Source organism: Scleropages formosus, chromosome 10 (assembly GCF_900964775.1).
Source record: "Scleropages formosus chromosome 10, fSclFor1.1, whole genome shotgun sequence".
In the NCBI taxonomy this organism is placed as follows: domain Eukaryota; kingdom Metazoa; phylum Chordata; class Actinopteri; order Osteoglossiformes; family Osteoglossidae; genus Scleropages; species Scleropages formosus.
In genome coordinates, this window is record NC_041815.1 from 6,792,557 (window position 1) to 6,813,795 (window position 21,239).

The following is a 21,239-nucleotide window of genomic DNA, read 5'->3' on the forward strand; positions in this document are numbered from 1 at the left end:
AGATTTGATTGTATTTTCTTCATTCTTTTATTTAGCTGGTAGCATAGTGGTTAGAGCTGACTTTGGATCCGAAGGTTATTGGTTCGAATCTTACCTACTTCTGTTCTTGCTTAAATTGCTCCAGTAAAAATTCCTCAGCTGTATCAATGGGTAGATAGTTGTAGGTAACTTAACACTGTAACTTGATTCGGATAAAAGCATCAGCTAAATGAGTAACTGCACTTTCCATCATTATCCTATTTTATGAAATTAGTTGCAAATTGAAAATGATACACATTAACACTTGCCACCTTTAGTTAGCAGCAAGAGTGTACAAGAAGACAAGAGACTCATTATCTGATCTTTATTCAGCTCATTTCAGAATTCAGACTTGTTAACAGGGTTAAGCGTACTTTAGTGGTGAAGGACTGTCTTCATTCCACACACTTCTACAATGTTTCCTGTGTTCATAGCTCTGGCATTCCTGATTTTTCTGTCCAATAATAAAGATGAAAAATGAAGAATAAAGATGAGAAAAGTTGCATATGAGATGGGATGAGCTGAATCGGTTGACAACTTTCACTGAATAGAAGTTTGTGAATAGATTATATTCTTATTTTCAGCCATTTTATAATTAGTTTTAATTTTAATGCAACTCAAAGCTAATAAAACTATTGACAAATTAACTATGCATTTTAATTTCCTAGAGCTATATTTAGATAATTAGCACAGCTCACCTATAAATAAGAGTTTTATTAAGCATTCACTGATTGTGTACATGGTAGAGCTGAAAGTAATTTTTATATATGTTTATGTGGTTAATTGGTTAACAGCATGTAATTGGAGGTTCTGGAGATAAAATATTTTTTATTTTCAGTAAGTGTAAATGAGTTTTAATTTAATTTTTAGTATTGTTATTTGGCTTTGTTACACTCTGATGTAACGTGTTACATTGGGAGGCGTGCATCCTACCTTGCACCAGGAGGGGCTGCCAACACCGTGACACTGCAGTCTTTGATAACAGATGGATGGAAGTCTTTTCTGTTTATTATAGCTTCTGAGGTTTTCACAGAATCTAACTCATTAAGACGGATGTATGTACTACTCAGCTTTAATTGATAGCAACATGGTAAAAGCAACTTTTGAGTTACAAACAAACTGAGTTAAGAACAGAATTCCAGTCACAATAATGTTTGTAATTTCAGGACCCAATATAATTTTACCATATGTTTCAACATCGGGGCACCAATGTGTTGATCTGCATATTTATTCTTGTCATGACTGATTATGGCCTATCAGGCTTTATCTGTTTGCCTCACCCTAACTGTGTTTCTTAAGAAGCCCCCGTGGATGGAAAGATGGAAAGCGCTCGGACGCATTTAAGAACCACGATCAGAACGGAGCACCATACAGACCTTTCCACGACCTCGATGTCGAAACAGAAGCGCTTGTCGATAGAGTCGGCCTTCCTGCGGACACAAGACTTCAGCTTGAATATTTCTGGTGGGGCCGAGACAGGAATGTACTATGGAAAGAAAACCAGAGGAAGAAAAGCAGAAATCAGCTGTTTCCGTGCACTTACTGTAAGCTCTGAGCAACTCATGCAAATACTGACTAGTATTTCAGGTGATGATCTCACGAAAGGCACATTCAGAGTATGTGCAGAACAAAAATCAACTGGAAAAAACACATAGCAACATCTATATTAGTATGGAATATTCAGTATAAATGGAACATTCTGTGCAATCAAACCTTTATGGCTTACAGATATCCTGAAAAACCCAGGAAAACAGGGTCAACCATCTGACCTCAGTCTGTGATAGTCAGTTTCGTGTACTGATGTTGAAGACAGGTGTTGTAAAAATCTTGCCACTGCCAGAAAACCTTTCTGTCTGGAATTATTTTGCCCTGAAAAATCTCAACATACCTGTTTGCCTATTGACTTGTTTTCTGCACTGCTCACAGTAAAGGTCTTGGTCCCCTTCTCATACGTGCAGTAGTGGCGGATCCACGCAAATCCCAGAGGCCCTGAAGCAAAAAGAACTACGGCTCACAAAACATAGATAGCTTAGGGGTTAAGGAAAAAAATACAGAAGTAAAAGGCAGGCTTTCAAGGCCATAGACTGGCCTTGAAAATTGAAAAAAATTGAAAATTGGCCTGAAAATTGGCCTGCAATTACATACAGTATCTTTTGAAAGAGTTAGTGAACCTGAGGTGGGTCGGAGAAAATACCAGCTTGCGAAACAGGGAAAAGGGTGAATGAAATGAATCAAAAGCTCTTTACAATGAAATTTTACACGTGTCAGTGTGCACAAGAATGACAATTAATGTCTGCGTGTTGGAACATTGGAAAGTGATCTCCCATCCGAATGTCACCAGCTGAATCTCATTTACATTTATTTATTAAGCTGTTGTTCTTCTCCAACGAGACTTACAATGTTAAGTTACTTATAATGATTTACCCATTTATATGACAACTGATACTGCAACAATGCAGGGTAAGAACTTCTCTCAAGGGTACAACAGCAGGAAGTAAGGTTTGAACCTCAGACCCTGGAGTGCCAAGACAGCAGCTCTAACCACTACTTCACCTAACGAACCCAGACTCTACATTCAAAATACACCAATCCCTCACCTAAAAGGGTTAACTGGATCTGCAAAATCATGCTGTTAGCAGAATTTGTTACTATTATTTGTATTCTTTCTGATTATGAAAAATTGCAACTGGTTCCCAGACAAAAAAAAAGTCAACTAAAATTTAAAATTAACCAAAATAAATAATATTTCTTTATGGATGACAATGACAAGGCCAACATATTTCATAGTATAGTTACAGTATATAGTATAATACACATTTTATACTATTTGTAACAAAAATGATTGAATTCATTAAACAACTGAATCATTGAAGTCATTGCACCGGTTTCTCATTGTACAAAACCCGTTATGTGTTAGATGGGTGTACGTCTATGTTATTAAGCTTTTTATTTCTTTCTGGCTCAGAGGCTGGCTTTATGAACAAAGTGAAGTACAAAAACAATTGCAGTGCTAATAGTACTTGTGTGTTCAGGAGCCAGTGTGTGTGTATGCTTTACTGATACTTCTACTACTGTGACTCACGCTTCTCTTGAACATACAGAAACCCCTCCATGGTCCATTGGCTCGGGGGTCTGTAGTCATGATCTGCAGACCTCATCCTCTGCATCAGCTTCTCTACTTCCCGCTTCGTGCTCTCAAAGTTATTCCTCGTCTTAAAAATAAAAAAAAAAAAAAAAAAATGAAATGAAATCAGTTTAAACCAAAGCATATCGAGTGAAATCCTTTTCCCAGGTAGATGTTCAACTCTGAAAATGTAACACTTTGCTACGTAAACTGTGGGCCACTTAGAGAAAGATATCACTGGAGGAGACAGCTTACTGTGCTGGAGAAGCGACCAGGAATCCTTGAGTTAGACAAAGCCAGTGTATCATTCATGCTTGGCCGCTTTCACCCCAATGCCTGTAGGATATGACCGAGCACTGCGCTGCTCAAAGCTGTGACATGAGCGTGTCCTCAAGCAATAGAACGTCCTGGCTATATTCCTCTTTCTCCGAGGACCAGTGTTATTCTACTGATTATTTTCTGTCCCGCAGTAACAATGCCAGAGGCTTGGTATTTCGTTTTGCTAGACATTTGGCTGCTTCCGCTTCAACGAGCTGAGAATTGGTTTAATGCAAGACCAACAGTGCATGTCTGGTCACCTAAGTGTACTTAAGGGCTGACAAGGGCTCCTTCCACCCTGCCGCTGCTCATGTTCTCGATGGTTGAGTGCATTTTGTTTGGTCCGGAAGCGTGAAAAGGTCATCAAATATAACAGTGGAACCAGCGGAACGCCAAGGCAACATGCTTGTGATTCCTGTAGCATGTGGGTCACAAGACAGAGACCACAAAAATTAAAGAGCTCTAAGTTGGGGCTGTGAGGTGCCAAGGAGTCCAGGAAGGAACTCAAGTGGAACTGTAGAACTGTACCGAGCGCTGGCACACATCTGCACACAAAACAGCGATGCAGTCCAGAGCCTGGTCAATGTCTGGGTATCAGACAGAGCTCATGAGGGATACGTTGTAGATCCATGACAAACATTAACAGGGAGTCCTACTAAATCACAGACTTAATTTCTTTAAAAAGTTCATCAGGAATCCTCAAACTTCAACCTTGTGGCACAGTTCAGAAACAAACCCCACTGGGGCTGGACATTTAAAATATGACACACCACATCCAGTCACTTAAATAGCCTTGTGTTGCAAAGCCCAGCTTGGACTGCTGTTCCCCAAGGGTCTGAACTTGGTCCCTTACATTTTGAAGGTTGAACTGCAGCTGCTGCTTGTAAGGCTCAAACTCGGCCACCAATTCGTAGCCCTCATGGTAGAAGGTGAAGAGGCCCTGCAGGAAAGCCAGCAACTGAGGAGAAACAGGAGGAACCCAGGGAATATGAGTGAGACACTTCAAAGAAGCACACATGCACTCAGTAATACATTAATGTAGAAAGATGCATTAGCTTTAATATAATTTATAGCAACTGAACTGAAAAGGTCCATTCACCACTTGATTCTAGGAGGCAATAGCCATGTAGTTTTAATGCACAATAATGTCTAACTCAGAACTGGTGCTGTTCCTTTCCAGTTCTATGAAACATTTCCCACCAAAAACCGTTGAGGGCCAGTTCTATTATTAACGGTTAGCAATTCAATCAAAACAAATGGTATTCCACTTTGCATTTCATAAATGTGCTCTTTTATTTAAACATAACAGATGCAAGGAAATAATAATTCGGAATTCGTCTGGAGAAAAAAAAGCTATAACCCTCCATGCATGAATGAACAACAAGAAGGCCAATTAATAAGAAAAAGAAAGAAAATTTAGAAAAAAAGGCGCACTCTCGTTGTTCTCCCGATCCACTTTTGCCGTCCTTTATATCTGAGCAGTTTCTTCACATGTATTATATGAGTATGTAAACAAACGGACCATCAACCTTCGTAAAGAGCCATTACCTCTGTCCACATCCTCTTAAAGGCCAGGATCTTAATGCTTCCTGTAAACTACTCTCACTTAAATGTTAGCGCTGACAACCACTGAAAGACACTAGACTTTGAAAGTTTTTTTTTTTCTTTTTTTGACTCTCACAGGCATACATAACACACAGCATGATGAGCTTCATCTTATTTTACCGGGACACAAAAGCAACGACTCATCTCACTTCGTGTCAAGCAGAACATCCCTGAAAGAAGTACACGAGGAAACGTGGAGAAATTGACGGAGACTTCAGTTTTATTGTTATCGCCGAATGTCGAGTGAGTGACTCGTTAATTTCATCTGAGTTTATGTAAGGGCCATCACGCTAATTCTGGAGAGTCATTCATACAGGGAGACAGACGACTCTCGCCACAAGGGTTCTGAAGAGTTTTTTCTTTCTCTCCGAGGATATAAATGGCAGGATGTGAGTGTCTGGACTGCGTGCTGGACAGCCTCACGCTTATCAGCACTGCCACCTTGTCCCCTCGCCCCAGCACCTCTATCTCGCTTCTCTTGTGATAGCACTTTGACAGCCAGACATCAAAGCCGGGACATTCGCGTTGAAGAATAGACGCAACGATCCGAATGTGATTTTGCTGTCTGTTTTGTAGCCGCAGGGGTGAAGGGATGAGAATTCACCAGGAAGCTGTGAGCTGTGACAGCAGGAAGGACTATTCTGCTTTTTGTGATTACGCTGAGCACTTTGCTGGAGTCCGACTCTGAACCCGCACCGAATTTGCAAGGACGAAACTTACCGGTTCGACAAATTCAAATTTCTTCTTCTCCTGCACTTCCTGGATCTTGAAGACATATTCTAGGGAGGCATCGTAGAAGACCTCTTTGTCTTTTTCAATCTGTACATCTGCCTACAATGAAGCAAAGAAAAAAAACCCTTCTTTCTCCAGCTGGAATATGAGTAAAGCACTGCCAGACAGTCCTTGATCTTATTCAGGTTACTCAGATGTCACACTTAATATTAGGCAGTTAGCAGTCACACAGCAAATCACAGTAAATCCATCAAGAAAACCTAGTGAACTGGATGAGTCTTGGCAAGAGGAAGATTTGTGGAAAATTTCCTACCTAATTCCATGTATCTCACACATACCGAATTTATGTTAAACTCTCTCAGTTTTTTACATTTCACATATATACTATTTGGAAGCACAGTTTGCTGCATCTCTCTGCATGGGCTTACCTCCTGCAAAAAAGTGTCTTTCTTTTTCGATGACAAATTGAGGTGCTTCTCTAAAGCGGAGTAATATTTCTCTGACTCCTTGTCAAATTTCTTCTTCTCTTCCTAGAAACGAAACTATGTCATTATCTATGAAACATCAGGAGTTCTAGTTCAGTAAAGTCATTAGAGAGTTTATTAGTATACCACAAAAATCAGTACATCCCATTTCCATATTTCATAATCACATACAGTAAACAAAAAAAAAAAAAAAAAAATGCTTTGGGTGAGAATGATCACATTTGTTGTTTGGAGTCCAGAGCCACTAGATGGCAATCTCAATCTGTGTCCTTTTCACCAGTTTTACTCTTACGCTTCACAGCCCTTGAACCCGCGCGGGGCAAGAAAAGAGAAGCCAGACCCAACAGATAATACTGACTGTCCTGATCGCTTGGCTACTGGAGGGCAAGGGAAGCGACTCGGTGTCCTCACCACAGTGACTCAACATCAAAAACCGGATGATTTGTGAAGGAAATAAACTGTAGCGACATCACTTCCCGTAAAGAAGCACAGAAAGGCAGCATAACGTGGTGATTTAGGCTACCGCTTCCTGACCGGCATTATTTATTACTACGTTCGGCCGCCAACGATTTATCCAAATGACTCACAATATTTTCCTTCCATTCAGCTTGATTTTTCAAGGAGTAATTATGGTGAAACAAAATGTTTTGCGCTCTACAAACATGATGGCACGCGTCCCGTTCGCAAGCTCCACGGAGCCCTGTGCCAGGACGGCACGCCGAGGTTTGGAACGATGCGTGAACGACGCTGCTACGGACCGCCCGCTTCCGGGCCTCCGAGCACAGGCACGACCCTCTCCCCGTCCCTCCTCACAGCATCTCATCATAAACCAGCACTACTGATACCTGCAATCGAAACGCTCAAAGACCTCGTTTTTACCCAAAGACCTCATTTTTACTGAGCCCAGGAGCACTGCAGAAAAGAAACGTGGCTGTCAATTAAAGCCATTAATCACTGCTTGCCGCGGAACGGAGAAGGGCACGGACTATAATTCAGCTGGATGGCTTGACAAAACGGCTCTCTATGAATTTGTTTTGACTTTCTTTGCCTGTCAGCTTTGTTTTGCCTGTGGAGGTCCTGCCTTTGCTGTTCTCTTTTCCTCTAAAGGGCTTTGAAGAATTCTAATGGAGGAGACTTTAAAGGCTGGTAATGGCGAAGGCTTTTCAGCGGCAGACGGCGACGACTCCGGCACACAGGCACAAAAAGACAGGACCTCAAGACTGGAAATGCAGCTAAATTGTGGGCACGTGCATTTATTTCAGACCTCAGCAAAGAGAAGTGACTGACTAGCTGTGCAGAACAATATCTGTCAGTGACCTCTAGTGTCATAAACAGAACAACACAGGTCACAGATGGCATGCTAGTGGAGGGCATGGTTTTAAATCCTGTAAGTTGGCAGTTCAAGTCACGGTGGGGGTTTAACTTTACTATCTTTGAGTGAGGGGCTTAACATACAGTATATTGCTTCTGGAAAAAACCGATAGAATCGGAAGGCACTTTGAATAAAAGTTTCAGCTAACCAATAATAATAACAATATATACGTTTACTTATTTAGCAGATGCTTCTCTCCAAAGCAACTTACAATGAACTCTGTGTGGTGTTATCAGCCCACACACTTTATTCACCAAGGTGACTTACACCGCTAATAAGGGGTCACTCATCTATACATCAGTGGAACACATACACACTTGCTGTCACTCACACACTATAGGGGACCAGAACAGCATGCTTTTGGACTGTGGGAGGAAACCAGAGCACCCAGAGGAAACCCACACAAACATGGGGAGAACATGCAAAGTCCACACAGACTGAGCGGGGATCAAACCCATGTCCTCTTGCATCACTCAGGCACTGTGAGATAGCAGCGCTACTCGTTGTGCCACTGTGCCGTATTATTATAATAATAATAATAATAATAATAATAATTGTTATGGGGGCATGGTGGTGCAGTGGGTCTGGCCGGGCCCTGCTTCGTTGTGGGTCTGGGGTTCGAGTCCTGCTTGGGATGCCTTGTGACCAACTGGCGTTCTGTCCTGGGTGTGTCCCCTCCCCCCTCCAGCCTTACGCCCTGTGCTGCCGGGTTAAGCTCCGGTTCACCGCAACCCTGCCTGGGACGAGTGGCTTCAGCCAATATGTGTGTGTCTGTGTGTGTAATTGTCATGTCCTAGGTTAACAGGTGTTGCGTTGTTTACAGTCATGTAGCTGATTCTGCAACAGGCAAACAGGCAAAATGAAAGTATGGTCATGGAAAACTTTTGATGCAAACATTTGTCAGGGAAGTAATGGTTGCATTTCAAACCTACTAAATGAGCCTCTCTTCAGTTTTTACGCACCTATGTTTACCAGCATGTTTTTCCTCCAGTGAGATATACAAAGTACTTTGCATTTTTGAAATGCATTATGGGACAGACGGCCGCAAATGGGATCTTTCACAAGAGGCAGCGTTTCGAGAAAGCCACAGAATAAGTCCCTCGAAGAAGAATTGACCCGGCCGCTGTCTGCCGCTCGCTGGATGGACGGCTAATTGGACCACTGATCCAGAAGGATGATTAAACTGGGGCGTCTCCGTCGATCCTGATGCTGCAAAGCTCCATTGTCTGCGCTTGTTTTCACTAAGAGGTCTGACAAGCCGTGAACGGAGAAAGGCGGAGCGCTCACATCTTTCATCACAAAGAGACGAGCGGCTTTATCATACCCCCAAATTCAGCTTGTTTATGAGTCTCTGTTACTAGTAGCGGTGACTAATTAACACAGTGTAAACAATAACATCTGCTTTTGTGACATCAACGATCAGAAAATTAAAAAAAAAAAAAAGGTGCGTCTACATTGCTGATACATTTTTTTCCTACAATAATTTCAAACGTTTTGTTGCAGTCATCAAAAGTGACAACAAAAGTGAGTAATGTTTTATTTCACACAGCACGAAAAAAAAGAAAAACTCAGGAGATAAACGCAACGTCAGCTGGATGTCAACAGCAAAATGTTCTATCAAAATCGGTACTCAAGAATTTGAACGAGAAGCGCTGCAGTGGCTTGGGGATTGGCGGCCTAGATATCAGCAGACAAGAAGTACGAGACAGATACAAGACAAGTACATTTTTTCTTCCTCTGACCCGAAGGTCTAGAAGCCGCCGCTTCGAGTCGAAGTGAAAGGAAGAACTCAATTTGTTTAATCAATAGTGAGACATGCATTTCTTATGGGATGAGCTGTCCTACCATTTGTACAAAGCATCGGGTCCTTGTGACTATCTCCCTGCCACAAGACTGGAAGATTAAAAACTGTTGAATGCAAAGGGAAAGAGTGTGCACCTATGGCAAATAATGTCTTGTGAACAGTCACAACTCAGTGTTTCATAGCTAAGTAAAACAAACTTGTATATTGTGTATAATACAAACAATGCAAACAATGAGCTCTTGGCAAAAAGCTATTTCTATATGATTTCATATGAAGACGAAGCTCATTTCACCTCCAGGCTGTTGAGCTCTTCTCTTTACACAGTATGCACTTATTCCTCATTATCTAGTTCTAATTTGTTACTGATTATTGATTGAATATTGAAAAGCTAGATAAATAAATAAATAAAATTTAAGACCCTGGTTATGGCCTACAAATGCATGCAATAGAACTGCTCTCAAGTTATCTACAAAACTCGCTACACCCCAATCAGACTACTTCGTTGTTCCACATCTGCCCGCTTGGTGGTCCCACGCACAAAAGTTAAGGTAGGGAGGTTCTCGGTTCTGGCTCTGTTGTGGTGGAATGACCTCCCCCTCTCACTCAGAACTGCCGAACCTTTGTCGACATTTAAAAAAGGGTTTGAAAACTCATCTCTTCTGGACTCATTTCACCCATCATCTCTTAAGTTCATGTAACGTATAAATGTTCATGCCCGTAAGGTAGAAATGTTGATGATCGTGATCATGCTCAGATCAATCCTTCACACAGCTATTCCTGCAATGTAACGTAAATGTTTATATGTACCTCAAAAAAAAAAAAAAAAAGTATTAGGAAGGTGATTAGGAATTGTCGATATTCTGGTAAAGTTTTATGCAGCTACTTGTGTGATGAACATTGATGCATATGTTGAAGGAAACACTGTACTCAAGAATCTGCACACATCTGCAGCTATGTCTCTTTCTCCTAATGTAATGCAAAAAATTGTATTTAGTATGAGATGTACGTTGCTTTGGAGAAAAGCGTCTGCCAAATGAATAAATATAAAGTAAACGTAAATGTAAAATTATTTATTTCTTTGTCCCAAGCATATTCTAAGTTCACCATACAATCACCCTAAATGATGCCTAATGTCATAAGGAAAAAGTAGTATAACGCATTCAAATTTTATGCAGTTTTACTATTTTGCTGTTTGTTCCTGGAAAATAACTAAAAAAAGAATCTTTTTACTCAGTCGCATTTGCAACGATTTTACGACCCACATATGTGTCTGTGAAGCTCTTTTGCAGGCATAGTTGTAGTAGCAAACATGGACCTGTATATAAAATGCTTCCTCACCATTCTGTATCTGAGACAGTGAGAGATACATTTGGAATAAAGGTACGAACAATGAATATTCTTTTTATATCAATATATTTAATGTTTGTGGAAATTTAATTCACAAAGAGCCTAGCGTATACAAAGTAAATTTTAAATAATGATTTCACAAAGCGTGGCTATTGTTGACCACACTTATAGTGAGTGTGGACTGGTTTGAGGACGATTAAAGCTATGTTTCATATTTCACTAAATAAATAACTTGAAAATTAGAACACAATGGTAGAAAACAAAGAATGCAAACACTAACGCGTGACTATGCAAAGTGAGACTGTAGAGTGCCAGAGTGTAACCGAGAGCACGGGTATGTGGTCCCACAATGCAATGGGTCTCACAGTCACACCGCCGCTTGGCACAAGTTTGAAATGTGGTCTCAGCTTGTCATGCCGCCGTGAACGTTGTTTGAATGCATGCAAGAAAACTGTATTTTCTTGACCTCGGTCCTCTTTCTGCCAGACCAAACACATGATCGCTATACCCTCTGCACCCTTAATTCCGGAACCTCTGACTCCAAGGTCAGGACTAACATATGCTAATAACTCATGCCTTATTATACTACTTAGTTTGCGCAGGTGATGTTGTTTTCCTTGCAGGAACTTAACATTTTACCCAGGAATATTACTCAGTAACTGTTAGATGCAACTGTGAAAATCAAGCACCTTTCTCAGTGGGTCAACGGCAGGGTCAGGAGTTCAGTTCATTAACCTGAACACTACCTGCAGCTCACAGCTGAGAAGAGCTTCAGTCAGTTTCCTCCATTAGGTTCACATGCTAATTTGCATTGAAAAAAACCATGTTTAACAAGAACATCCGCAACGGCGTTTCTGCCAGTGGCACAAACAGGGAGACTCGTGGAAGCCCAGTTTACGCGGTGATGGAATGATATCGTTCCCAGTCCTGCTGTTCGAAATACAAGTTTGGCTGAGACTTGTCAATCCCCTACAATAATTTTTATAACCCTCGTCAGGTGAACGAAACAATGTCTCCACCCAAACTCTCTCTATTTGCGAGGTTCGATTTTGCAGTATCGACAATATTACATTGTGCCGAACACCAGAGAGGCACAAAAAAAAAAACGTACATTACAGTGAGGCAGCAATGCATTCATGTGGTGTTGAACAACTATTTTCAGTCACAAACACTGTCCAATTACTTTCTTAGAGGACAGTGAAAAATGGGAAACACAATATAATTTCCGTTCACGCGAATGTGATATGAACCAATAAATTATCCCTTGCGAGTCCTACTGTGCCTTAGGAAAAAGCTGAGCATTGCATATGGGTCTGCCTATTGCAGAAATTGTGTTTACCTTTGAAAAGTCCTCATAAGTGTGCAAACATTTCATTACTTTATTGTGTTTGGCCTGCTTCTGAAGCAAAGCCACAGAGCTCCAGAACTGGGCACTACAGTCTCATTCTTTCAAGCATTGTTAAGTTCACCGGTGCATTAACGCTTTCGATTATTAAAGCCAAATACTATAAGGGGAATTAAACTGCCATGAATCTTAGTGAAGAACGCAGCTCTGCGCACTTACCTTGGCTGCGTCGATCTGCTCCCTTCGAAACCTCTCCAGCGGTGTAATTAAGACATCATTCGCATTCTGTATCTGCAAGAAAAAATCATTTAAAATACGTGAAATAAACTGAACGTATTTACCGTGATCATTTAATTTGTATGCTGGGTTTTTACATCACATCCATAAATTATTAAAACAATATCAGACCTTAAGTAACCAGGAACAAAACACATAATTTGTTTCGCCTTATAACAGAAATTAAAACATTAATTTGGCAAACCAATTAACTTACGCAGATCTGAGTTAGTACCCTGCTAAGTGTCATTACATAATGCATATGTAACTATGGTTAACCATGTGAACTCGGTAATTTCTTTATAATTAAAAGAAACCATTAATTCATAATCCTCCCCAAAAAAAAAGGCTTAGAAAGGATTACATATTAAATGTTATCACCTAACAGGAGTGAGTTTTCTACAACACAGGCACTGTGACATAAACCTTTGGGGAAAGGCAATAAAATGGCAAATAAGGCCGAGCCTTTGGATGCAGCCGTTGAAGCAAATGACCCCATTTATGTGAGGACAGAAACAGCGGGCTTGTCGACTATGGAAGACATATAGGTCACACTGGGCAGAAAAAGGAGCTTTAAACCTGGAGATTACAACACATTACATCTCTGATATACGTCGCCGCATCTTTGCGGGGCATCCAAGTACAAGTCAGCTGGGTGTGCTGGGACCACTGCAAAACGGTCACGTTGCATTTCAGTATTTTCGCTCGGTGCACGGTAGATAAGGTGAAATATATGGTCTCAATTACAGCAGACATTTTGCCTTGTTGTGGAAGTCGGGGGCGCTTCTGTTTGTTTTCCATGTAAAGCACCATGTTTTGGCCACTGATCTGCTCCGTATTATATATACATGTCTATATATATATATATCTATATACTCATATATATACGTATATGGGTGACTTCTCCCTGTAATTACATAAACCTTACAAAGATTTGCAAAAAACACCCCTTCAGTTAGGACACTGCAGCACGGTAGGTAGCACTATGCTTATGATCGGGTAATATTTCATTACCATTAAATGCATAAGAATAAAAAGGAAAAAAAGAAGAGAATGAGGCTGCTGTTTAGCATGCTGTTTACTTAAGTAGTATTATTTTCTTTTGATAATCCATATTTACCTTTCTGAATGTAACCCCCCCCATATTTAGTAACATAAGGACCTTTATGCTACACTTTAAAGTTTCATTATAAATATACTTCTATTACATAGTACTGTGCTTTACTATGAATATATTTATTTTTGATTCAGCCTTTTTCCAGTTTGATAACATTTGTAGCAATTCACATTTATATTTATAACTGAACCATTATAAAATTTAGGCCACGCTGAATAGATGATGCCAGCAAACTTCTAATGCTCACTCTAATGTTATTTATGTGATATATATATAAATGAAGGAACATGCTAATATCGCCATAAAGTCTCAGACTTTAAGATTTAAATGTATTTTTAGTGAATCTTGGTCACATACTGTAAATATACCAAAAGACGAGGAAAAGAGGTCCCCTGTTTCAGCATCTGATGTGCAGATATTGACAAGTGAGTGCGATTCCCCATGGATTCCATTAATACACCAGTGTCTGCTACCCTGCACCGAACAGAAGGAAAAAAATACCATGAAGCACTTTTCACTGCCTTAAAGAAGTTCAGCAACCCAAAATATCCTTGCATTCATTTGACATCCAGTCTGCCTTTTATTGTCTTCACCATGTTCAGTGTACACTAACTTCAATTGTCTATAGCGAGTTCTCTAGATAAAACAGTGCTTCGGTCCTATACTACTTTATTATTGTAGTACTTTATTACTGAACACGAAATTCACAGTGTCACAGATCAACATTAGTTCGAAAAGCTAAAATCAGAAACGTTATCTTAGCTGCCTGACATCCCATGTCCTACGGCACATGACGCAGCATGAGAAGGGGGGGAGTGCGTCAAAGTTGGCCCAGTGTGCGAACAGTAATTCTCATGCTGAACCAGACTTGTTCAAAGTCTTATCGACCGTAACTAGGATGCAAATGAGACACGAGCTGAGCTGCATACATACGATTCTGCTTAAATGCCACATAGGCAGCCTAACTTCTGTCTCGCTGGCCTTTTCTGTTTCTGTGTTCAGTAGATCCTTTTCCCAATCATTGCTAGAGCAAGTAAATCAGAAATACAAATAAATAAAGCCGCAAAACGTCCGGAAATGAAACCTGCCATTCTGGTCTGCTGTGAATGACTCCAGAATTACTCGTAGACTGTGAACGTGTGCACGATTGCTCTGCGATGGACACGTGTCCTGTCCAGGTGGGACCCTGTCTCGCATCCTGTTTCTAAGATAGGCTCCAGACCACCATTACCCTGCACTGGATGGGTGAACAAAAGCGTTTTTCAAGACAGACGAAAATGGAATGAAATATATAATAGGATGGATATCTTAAAAGTTTACCAGTCTTGGACAGTTAGTCCTCTTTGCTGCTACAAGAAGGTAAAACACTCAAAGTTGCACAGCTTACAATACTACCATCTGTCATCAAGTTTTCTGACGTTTATGCCTTTCCGCTGTCCCTTCACACGTGAGTATTTGTTTTAGCTGCCCGAAAGCATACCGTGTGATCACACATATCATTTTCAGCACTTATTGAGCATGATTTTATAGCACGGATAATTAAATCAAAACTTCTCTCCACTTGCGTCGATCACAGGTACACAGATCTGAAGGCTGAATTATATTTGGCAGAACACACTCTCATCAGTGCTTTCACACACTAAAAACAGGAATGGCGAAATGATTTACCAAAGTTCTTTTTTCTCATGCTTTGTTTTCTTTTCTTTTGATTGTTCAATTTCCAGGACCCTTAGTAGGACTCCATGTAGGATTTTTCTGTTCCTTTCTTTATAAACGCTGCATGGAATGAAATGTCATTAATTGTTAAATCTTGTCCATATTTTTTTTTTTTCATGAAAGGTTCACCCACCCCATTGACTGAATGTTCTGGTTAGAGTGAGAGGTTGGCTCAATGATTCCTAATTATACATTTTGTTGGCTGTCCCCTTCAGCTGCCAGGACAGACACACTTTAAGACATTTGGTAAATCTGTGTAATTATCAGCTCCTTTAATTGGGATCACAGGGTTAATGTTGTCAAAATTATAGGCTGGTGAAAATTAGCATCAGAAACGGTGGTGATCATCTTCATTAACATCCCATTCCTTTGTCAACATGTCCAATGACGGAGAGGAGGTCATTTCAGGAAAAAAAAAAAAAAAACGCAAACAACGCCAACTTGGTTTAAGAGCTGAGATTTATTTATTACTCATTGCAAGTGGTGACAGGTAAAGAGTAGAGGTTGCCCTATGTGGTTTTCAAATCTCTTACAGGCAAAAGGCTGCACTCTGATGAATTCCCCTGCATTTCCTCCTAACGGCTTTGTCGTAGAAAACAAAAGATAACCGAGGCAAGACCAACGGCAGCTGTAGGGCTATCGCCCGGAAGCTGGGCCAGTACAATTGAGAATCATCTCGCAGTTTGCTGCCTGATCGAAAACAACAAATAACCAATTGTGTCTTTATCTGCGCCCAAGGAGCTGGAAAAGAAATGATGTTACCTTTTTTCATTATTTGTTTTTTTAGGTCAGGGCAGAACACTTTCACCTACAGCGCCGGATCCGGAGTGATGTCTTCCTCGGTTCTAATTGGCGCTTGCTGTTGCCTTTGATGGCGCCTCTGTGGTTTTAAAGCAGAACAGGATGATTCCAGCCGTCCAATTACACAAGGGGGAAATGAACATGAAGCTAGGCGGGTTGGGTTTGGGTCTCCCGTCAGTTTAAAGTGAGCTGAAGGATACCACTGGGCCCGGAGCCAATACCGCTCAAAGGAATAAGTGTTCTGTGGTATTTAGTGAGCGGAGAGCCTTCAGCAACAAGGCCTCAGACCAATTAATTCATCACTATGATAAAGTCAACAGTCAGCAGACTGAGCATTCAAATGGAAACATGAGGATGTCACAATATTAAAGACGGCGTTATCCTCTTGAACAGTGTTCGAATTGTTCGAGTTCTCAATCCCCACTCTTCTGAGTCTCAGCCTTTTTCATTTAGACTCGGTTTCATTCCCTCCCTGCCACAATAATTTCGCACAGTGTGGCAAATGCACATCCAGTGAAAGCCCCCTTAAGGCTCCATACAAAGGAGTTCATTAAGAGACCCTCGTGATGTGGTGATGAGACTGGGATGACTCTAAACTCAGTGCCAGTAATAGAGGGACTTGGATGGGGAGGGAGAGAGTGTTCAGCACTGACAAGTTACCCCAGTCCAGTATGTGCCTGAACACTTGCCATGGTTCGAAAACTGAAAATCTGGGGGTCTGCGGAAGCGAATAGATGGACAACCCAAGCACTTCAGCGCAGCCGTACGCACAGCTGTGGAAGAAATGCATGAAATTCAGCCAAGTCCCTTCATAGCTGCCCATACTAAGTGCATTAAACCACTTGAATCTGTGTATTAGCAGATGTCCATGCAAGAGGACATGTCATGCACACGTCCACGCAAATGCTGGCAATCCGAGGCAGGCCATCCAACGGTAATGTATGCTTACCAGACGTCTTCTCTCTTCTTCGACGGTGTTTAACAGCTGAGCAAATTCCTTGAAGGACTGAGCTGCAGGGAAACAAGAAGAAACAAATCTTGTTACTTATGGATGACCTCTATCCGTCCATATTTGTGTCTTTTGCACAGAATGCCACACGCAAAGCACAGTGCATTGCACTTTGGCTCGCTGACCAGTGCACACAGACGAAACCTGGCTCAGTGACCAGGACGTGCAGGAGAAGCTCACACGGACAACACGCACGAATGTCACGCAGCTCTCGCATCAGCAGCGGCAAGGCAGAAAGCGAGCTGTTTTTGCTTCAAAGTCTTGCCCTAGTTTCCCATTAATGAACTTTTCCTGAACATGCCCTGGCGTTAGAATTTTTAAATCAACTCAGCTCACGTACAGAGCATCTGCTGTGCAAGTTTTTCCAATGTTTTTTGTCAATTCTGTTCTTAAAAAAAAAAAAAAAAAAAAACCTTGCGGCATTCAACATTCTGATTAAAAAATGCCAAACTTTAAAGTGCTACAGATTAATTTCCAGGAGATGCCACGTGTAGTCTTTAGAAGGATACTTAATACGAATTCAGGGTAAATATCTAGTTGTATTAATGGATGGAGAGTAAGCCACATAATTTGCTTTGGATAACAGCATCTGCTAAACAGCGACCACACCTCGCAGCCGTATGATAAAGTACGCTGTTCCAGCTCATAGATGACCACACACCCATTTGCAGACAAATCGCTTTGTCAGAGTGGGGTGAGGAGAGTGGGGCTTCCAATCCCTCAGGGCTTCATTATATCAGGGATCAAATAAAAAGCCCACTCAACTCAGGGGGCCTTGCAGTCTTCTTGAGCAGCACCGAATGTCCTGTGTAGCAGCATCACTGTCAGCTGTTAGGATCGTTCTCAGGGCAGGTGAATGGTTCGAACTGATGCAATTTACACTCGAAATGCGTGGGGCACAGGAGGGCAGTGGTAGTGAACTTTCCAGCGAGACACAAACCAGAAAGGAACACGCCTACATCTGGATGACTGATAGGATAAGATAAATCTGGATGACTAATAGGATCAAGACAAGAGAAGTTAGCTGAAAGAGGTGCTGGATTCATTCATAAGGCTGCTTGGAAGAGAGAATGGATGTGGCCATCGCTTGATGACTACCTATCTCTTCATCTATCTGGACCACCAAGACAATCACTGATTCAATTTATGTTGACCTCTGCATAATCAAGAACAATAGGGATTTAATTTCAAAGTTCAAATGCCTTCTCCGTTTACACCCTTTGTTCATATCCCAGGGTCCCATGCAATGAAAAACTGCAACAATGCCTTATGAAAATATATACATTTTTTTTCCCTAATAATGTGCTTACTACTCAGTACAGAAGCTTTCCTTTCCAGGAACGTGATAATTTTACATCCACAATAGATTTCATCCACTGCCTACCATACGTTTCACTCTGCAAAGCATACAGACACTATACTTTTTTACGTTTAACAAAAACTAACAACTGTACATTGACCATTCTCACAACATCAATAATGGTAAAGCTAAGTTCACAATTAAAATAACAGGTTCAATTAAAATGCAACGAACATCGGTTCATATAGTGGAAAGAAACAAACAATTTAAGAATCACGTTTGCAACTATGTCTCCCTTTCTCCTACGTCGCTTTGCAGAAAAGCATCTGCTAAATGAATAAATGTAAACGTAAAACTTTTAGAAATAAACATATAAATATGAAATCAGTCATTTAAATCATACAACCAACTTCTATAAAATGAATACTCTCACAACATAGTAAACAAAGTGTTACTTCACAGTACAAAGGTAACATAAACAATTTAAAAATTAATTCATTCTCCTCAACAATTCATGGTATATGTTTGTGTAATTTACATTTATTATATGTTAGCAGACACTTTTCTCTGAAGGAACTTCCAATGAACTCTATGTAGTGTTATGAACCCACACCCTCTATTCACTAAGGTGACTTACACTGCCAGATACACTACTTACATTGGGTCACTCATCCATACATCAGAGAAACACACACACACTCTTTCTCTCTGTCATTCACACACTATAGGGAAACCTGAGCAGCATGCCTTTGGACTGTGGGAGGAAACCAGAGCACCCCAATGCAGACATGGGGAAGACATGCAAACTCCACACAGACCGAGCAGGGATCGATCCCACATCCTCTCACACTATCAGGAGCTGTGAGACAGCAGTGCTATTCACTGTGCCACCGTGGCATCTGTTTTCATGCTTAAAAACACTTTTTTCATCCGTTTGTAATTTTACTTGACAATTTTTCATGTGAGGGTATAGTAGCAGAGCAAACAGCATTGCTGTCTCAGAACACCTGGATTGGTGATTCTAAATTGTCTATAGAGTGTTACATTGTTCTGGTGTATAGATGACTTACTGACTGTGTACTATAGTGCCTCTACCGTAGTAACCCTGGATGAAGGAATACCAGCTAAATACTATCTAGTATTCAATGTAAGTCACTTTGGAAGCGGGCATCTGCTAAATAAACATAAATATCTGGGATCCTTATTTTCCCTTGTAAGAAATAATGGTATTTTAACCCCCCTCATACTGCTAATTCTCCTTGTAGGGTGATTTCAAGAAACAAATTAATCCTCTTAGGTAAGGAATGGATGTACATGTGCAGAGGACAGCTGGTCATATAGTAGTTAGTGCTACTTTCTTTGGCTCCAAAGGTCACTGGTTCAATCCCCACCTCTGGCTGTAGTACCTTTAAACAAAGTACTTACCCTAAAAATTGCTCCAGTTAAATTACCCAGCTGTATAAATGAGTAAATAATTGTAACCTTAATGGTCTAAGTTGCTTTAGAGAAATGTCTGTATACCTTTTTTTCCCCTTGTTATTCACATGCATTTTAAACACACTGGTGCAAGTGAGACATTTTGCTACGATTTGGTAGATTAAAGGCGTCACGGCAATGTGTGGATTCAGCAAGGCAGGCTTCTGCCATGTTTTTGCTTAACTCCTGCGGGTCCCGATTCGAGAAACTCTGAGCGCACTCTGGACTTGTTTGGGGTCGCCAGAGACAGCAATCTTCGCAGCTCAAAAACTTCTTGGCCTTTCATTTTTTTTGTGCAATTAATATGTTCTATAGCTATATCAATCTTGCTTTAAGATTGATTTCGAGATAACCGGCATGGTTTGTGAATGTCACCGCAGGAAGTCTCGGGAAAATCGATACGGGGTCGCATGAACCCGGGCTGATGCCGCGGGCAGGAGAGCAGTGGCTTGGGGGGGACTTGGGAGCATCAAAGCAGATTGCCCCCAGAGCTAGATCAAGGGTCTCTATCTGGCTTCCAACCAGAGCCCACCAAGTCAGTCAGAAAGCAGGTCTTCACTCGCGATCAGATTGATTTCAGGAGACAATTACATTTTTTTTGTGCTCTGAATGCAATTCTGTCCTTTAATGCTGGCCACTGTGAGACCAAAGAGGTAAACATCATGGTCCAAGAAAACTTTCCCCAAACTTTTTTTGCCCTCTACTGAGGAACTTCTTGTACTTCCAAAAACTTGTAAAAGAGGCTCCTCCTTACACCCACTTTGATACTGTAATTTTCAATCCACTGCACTGTAAGCTGGTAAAGGCAGCTGGCCACTGGTACCAGCATGTCAAACATAAAATTAAGAAAGCCTGGCCATAAAATGGGTCTACGTCTTGTTCACTCGCCGTCTTTCTTTGACAGATACTCAGTCATTGTCTTACAAACCTTGTAAAACCACACACATAAGCTGCAAACCTCCTGTTTCGAAGCAGACACTGTCAATCAAAACTTTACACCTCTGGGTGGCTGGGGAGATGAGCCCACAGCAGCTGGCACTACTGAGGTCCATCTGAACCAACCAGACCCGATGCCATGCGGGCGGCCAGATCTCAGCGGGAAATACTGGAGGTTGGCAGTGTTTTTGACGAGTGGCCAGCTGCGACATGCGTGTTCCAAATTAGAGCATGCTCAGTGGCAACTAGCTAGCCTGAGCTATTCGGCCAGAGCATAATTGGCCTCCACTAACTCTGAATAGCTTGCAGCACTGGTGGCAGCTTGACAGATAAAAACTGGCTGTAGACTGGGGGAAAAAAAAAAAAAAAAAAAATCCGCCCAAAATAAACAAGACAAAAAAGCTAACAAACACAGAGATATGAGATGAACTGCTCCCTCACAGAGTTTGGACAGATTT

The 21,239-nt window shown here is 41.2% G+C and overlaps 1 protein-coding gene across 3 annotated transcripts in view; it reads right to left on the bottom strand.

Moving 5' to 3' along the window:
• LOC108941648 (rho GTPase-activating protein 42-like) overlaps positions 1-21,239 on the bottom strand; it is a 44,888-nt gene that overhangs the window by 11,717 nt on the left and 11,932 nt on the right. For all 3 annotated transcript variants that reach the window (XM_018764429.2, XM_018764420.2, XM_018764437.2), the window contains 8 exons: positions 17,010-17,071; positions 12,370-12,441; positions 6,226-6,327; positions 5,786-5,896; positions 4,314-4,418; positions 3,101-3,230; positions 1,907-2,007; positions 1,395-1,504 (listed from right to left, as the gene is read on the bottom strand). In XM_018764429.2, the coding sequence (XP_018619945.2) occupies positions 1,395-1,504; positions 1,907-2,007; positions 3,101-3,230; positions 4,314-4,418; positions 5,786-5,896; positions 6,226-6,327; positions 12,370-12,441; positions 17,010-17,071 (793 nt within the window). The remainder of the gene's footprint in view (positions 1-1,394; positions 1,505-1,906; positions 2,008-3,100; positions 3,231-4,313; positions 4,419-5,785; positions 5,897-6,225; positions 6,328-12,369; positions 12,442-17,009; positions 17,072-21,239) is intronic.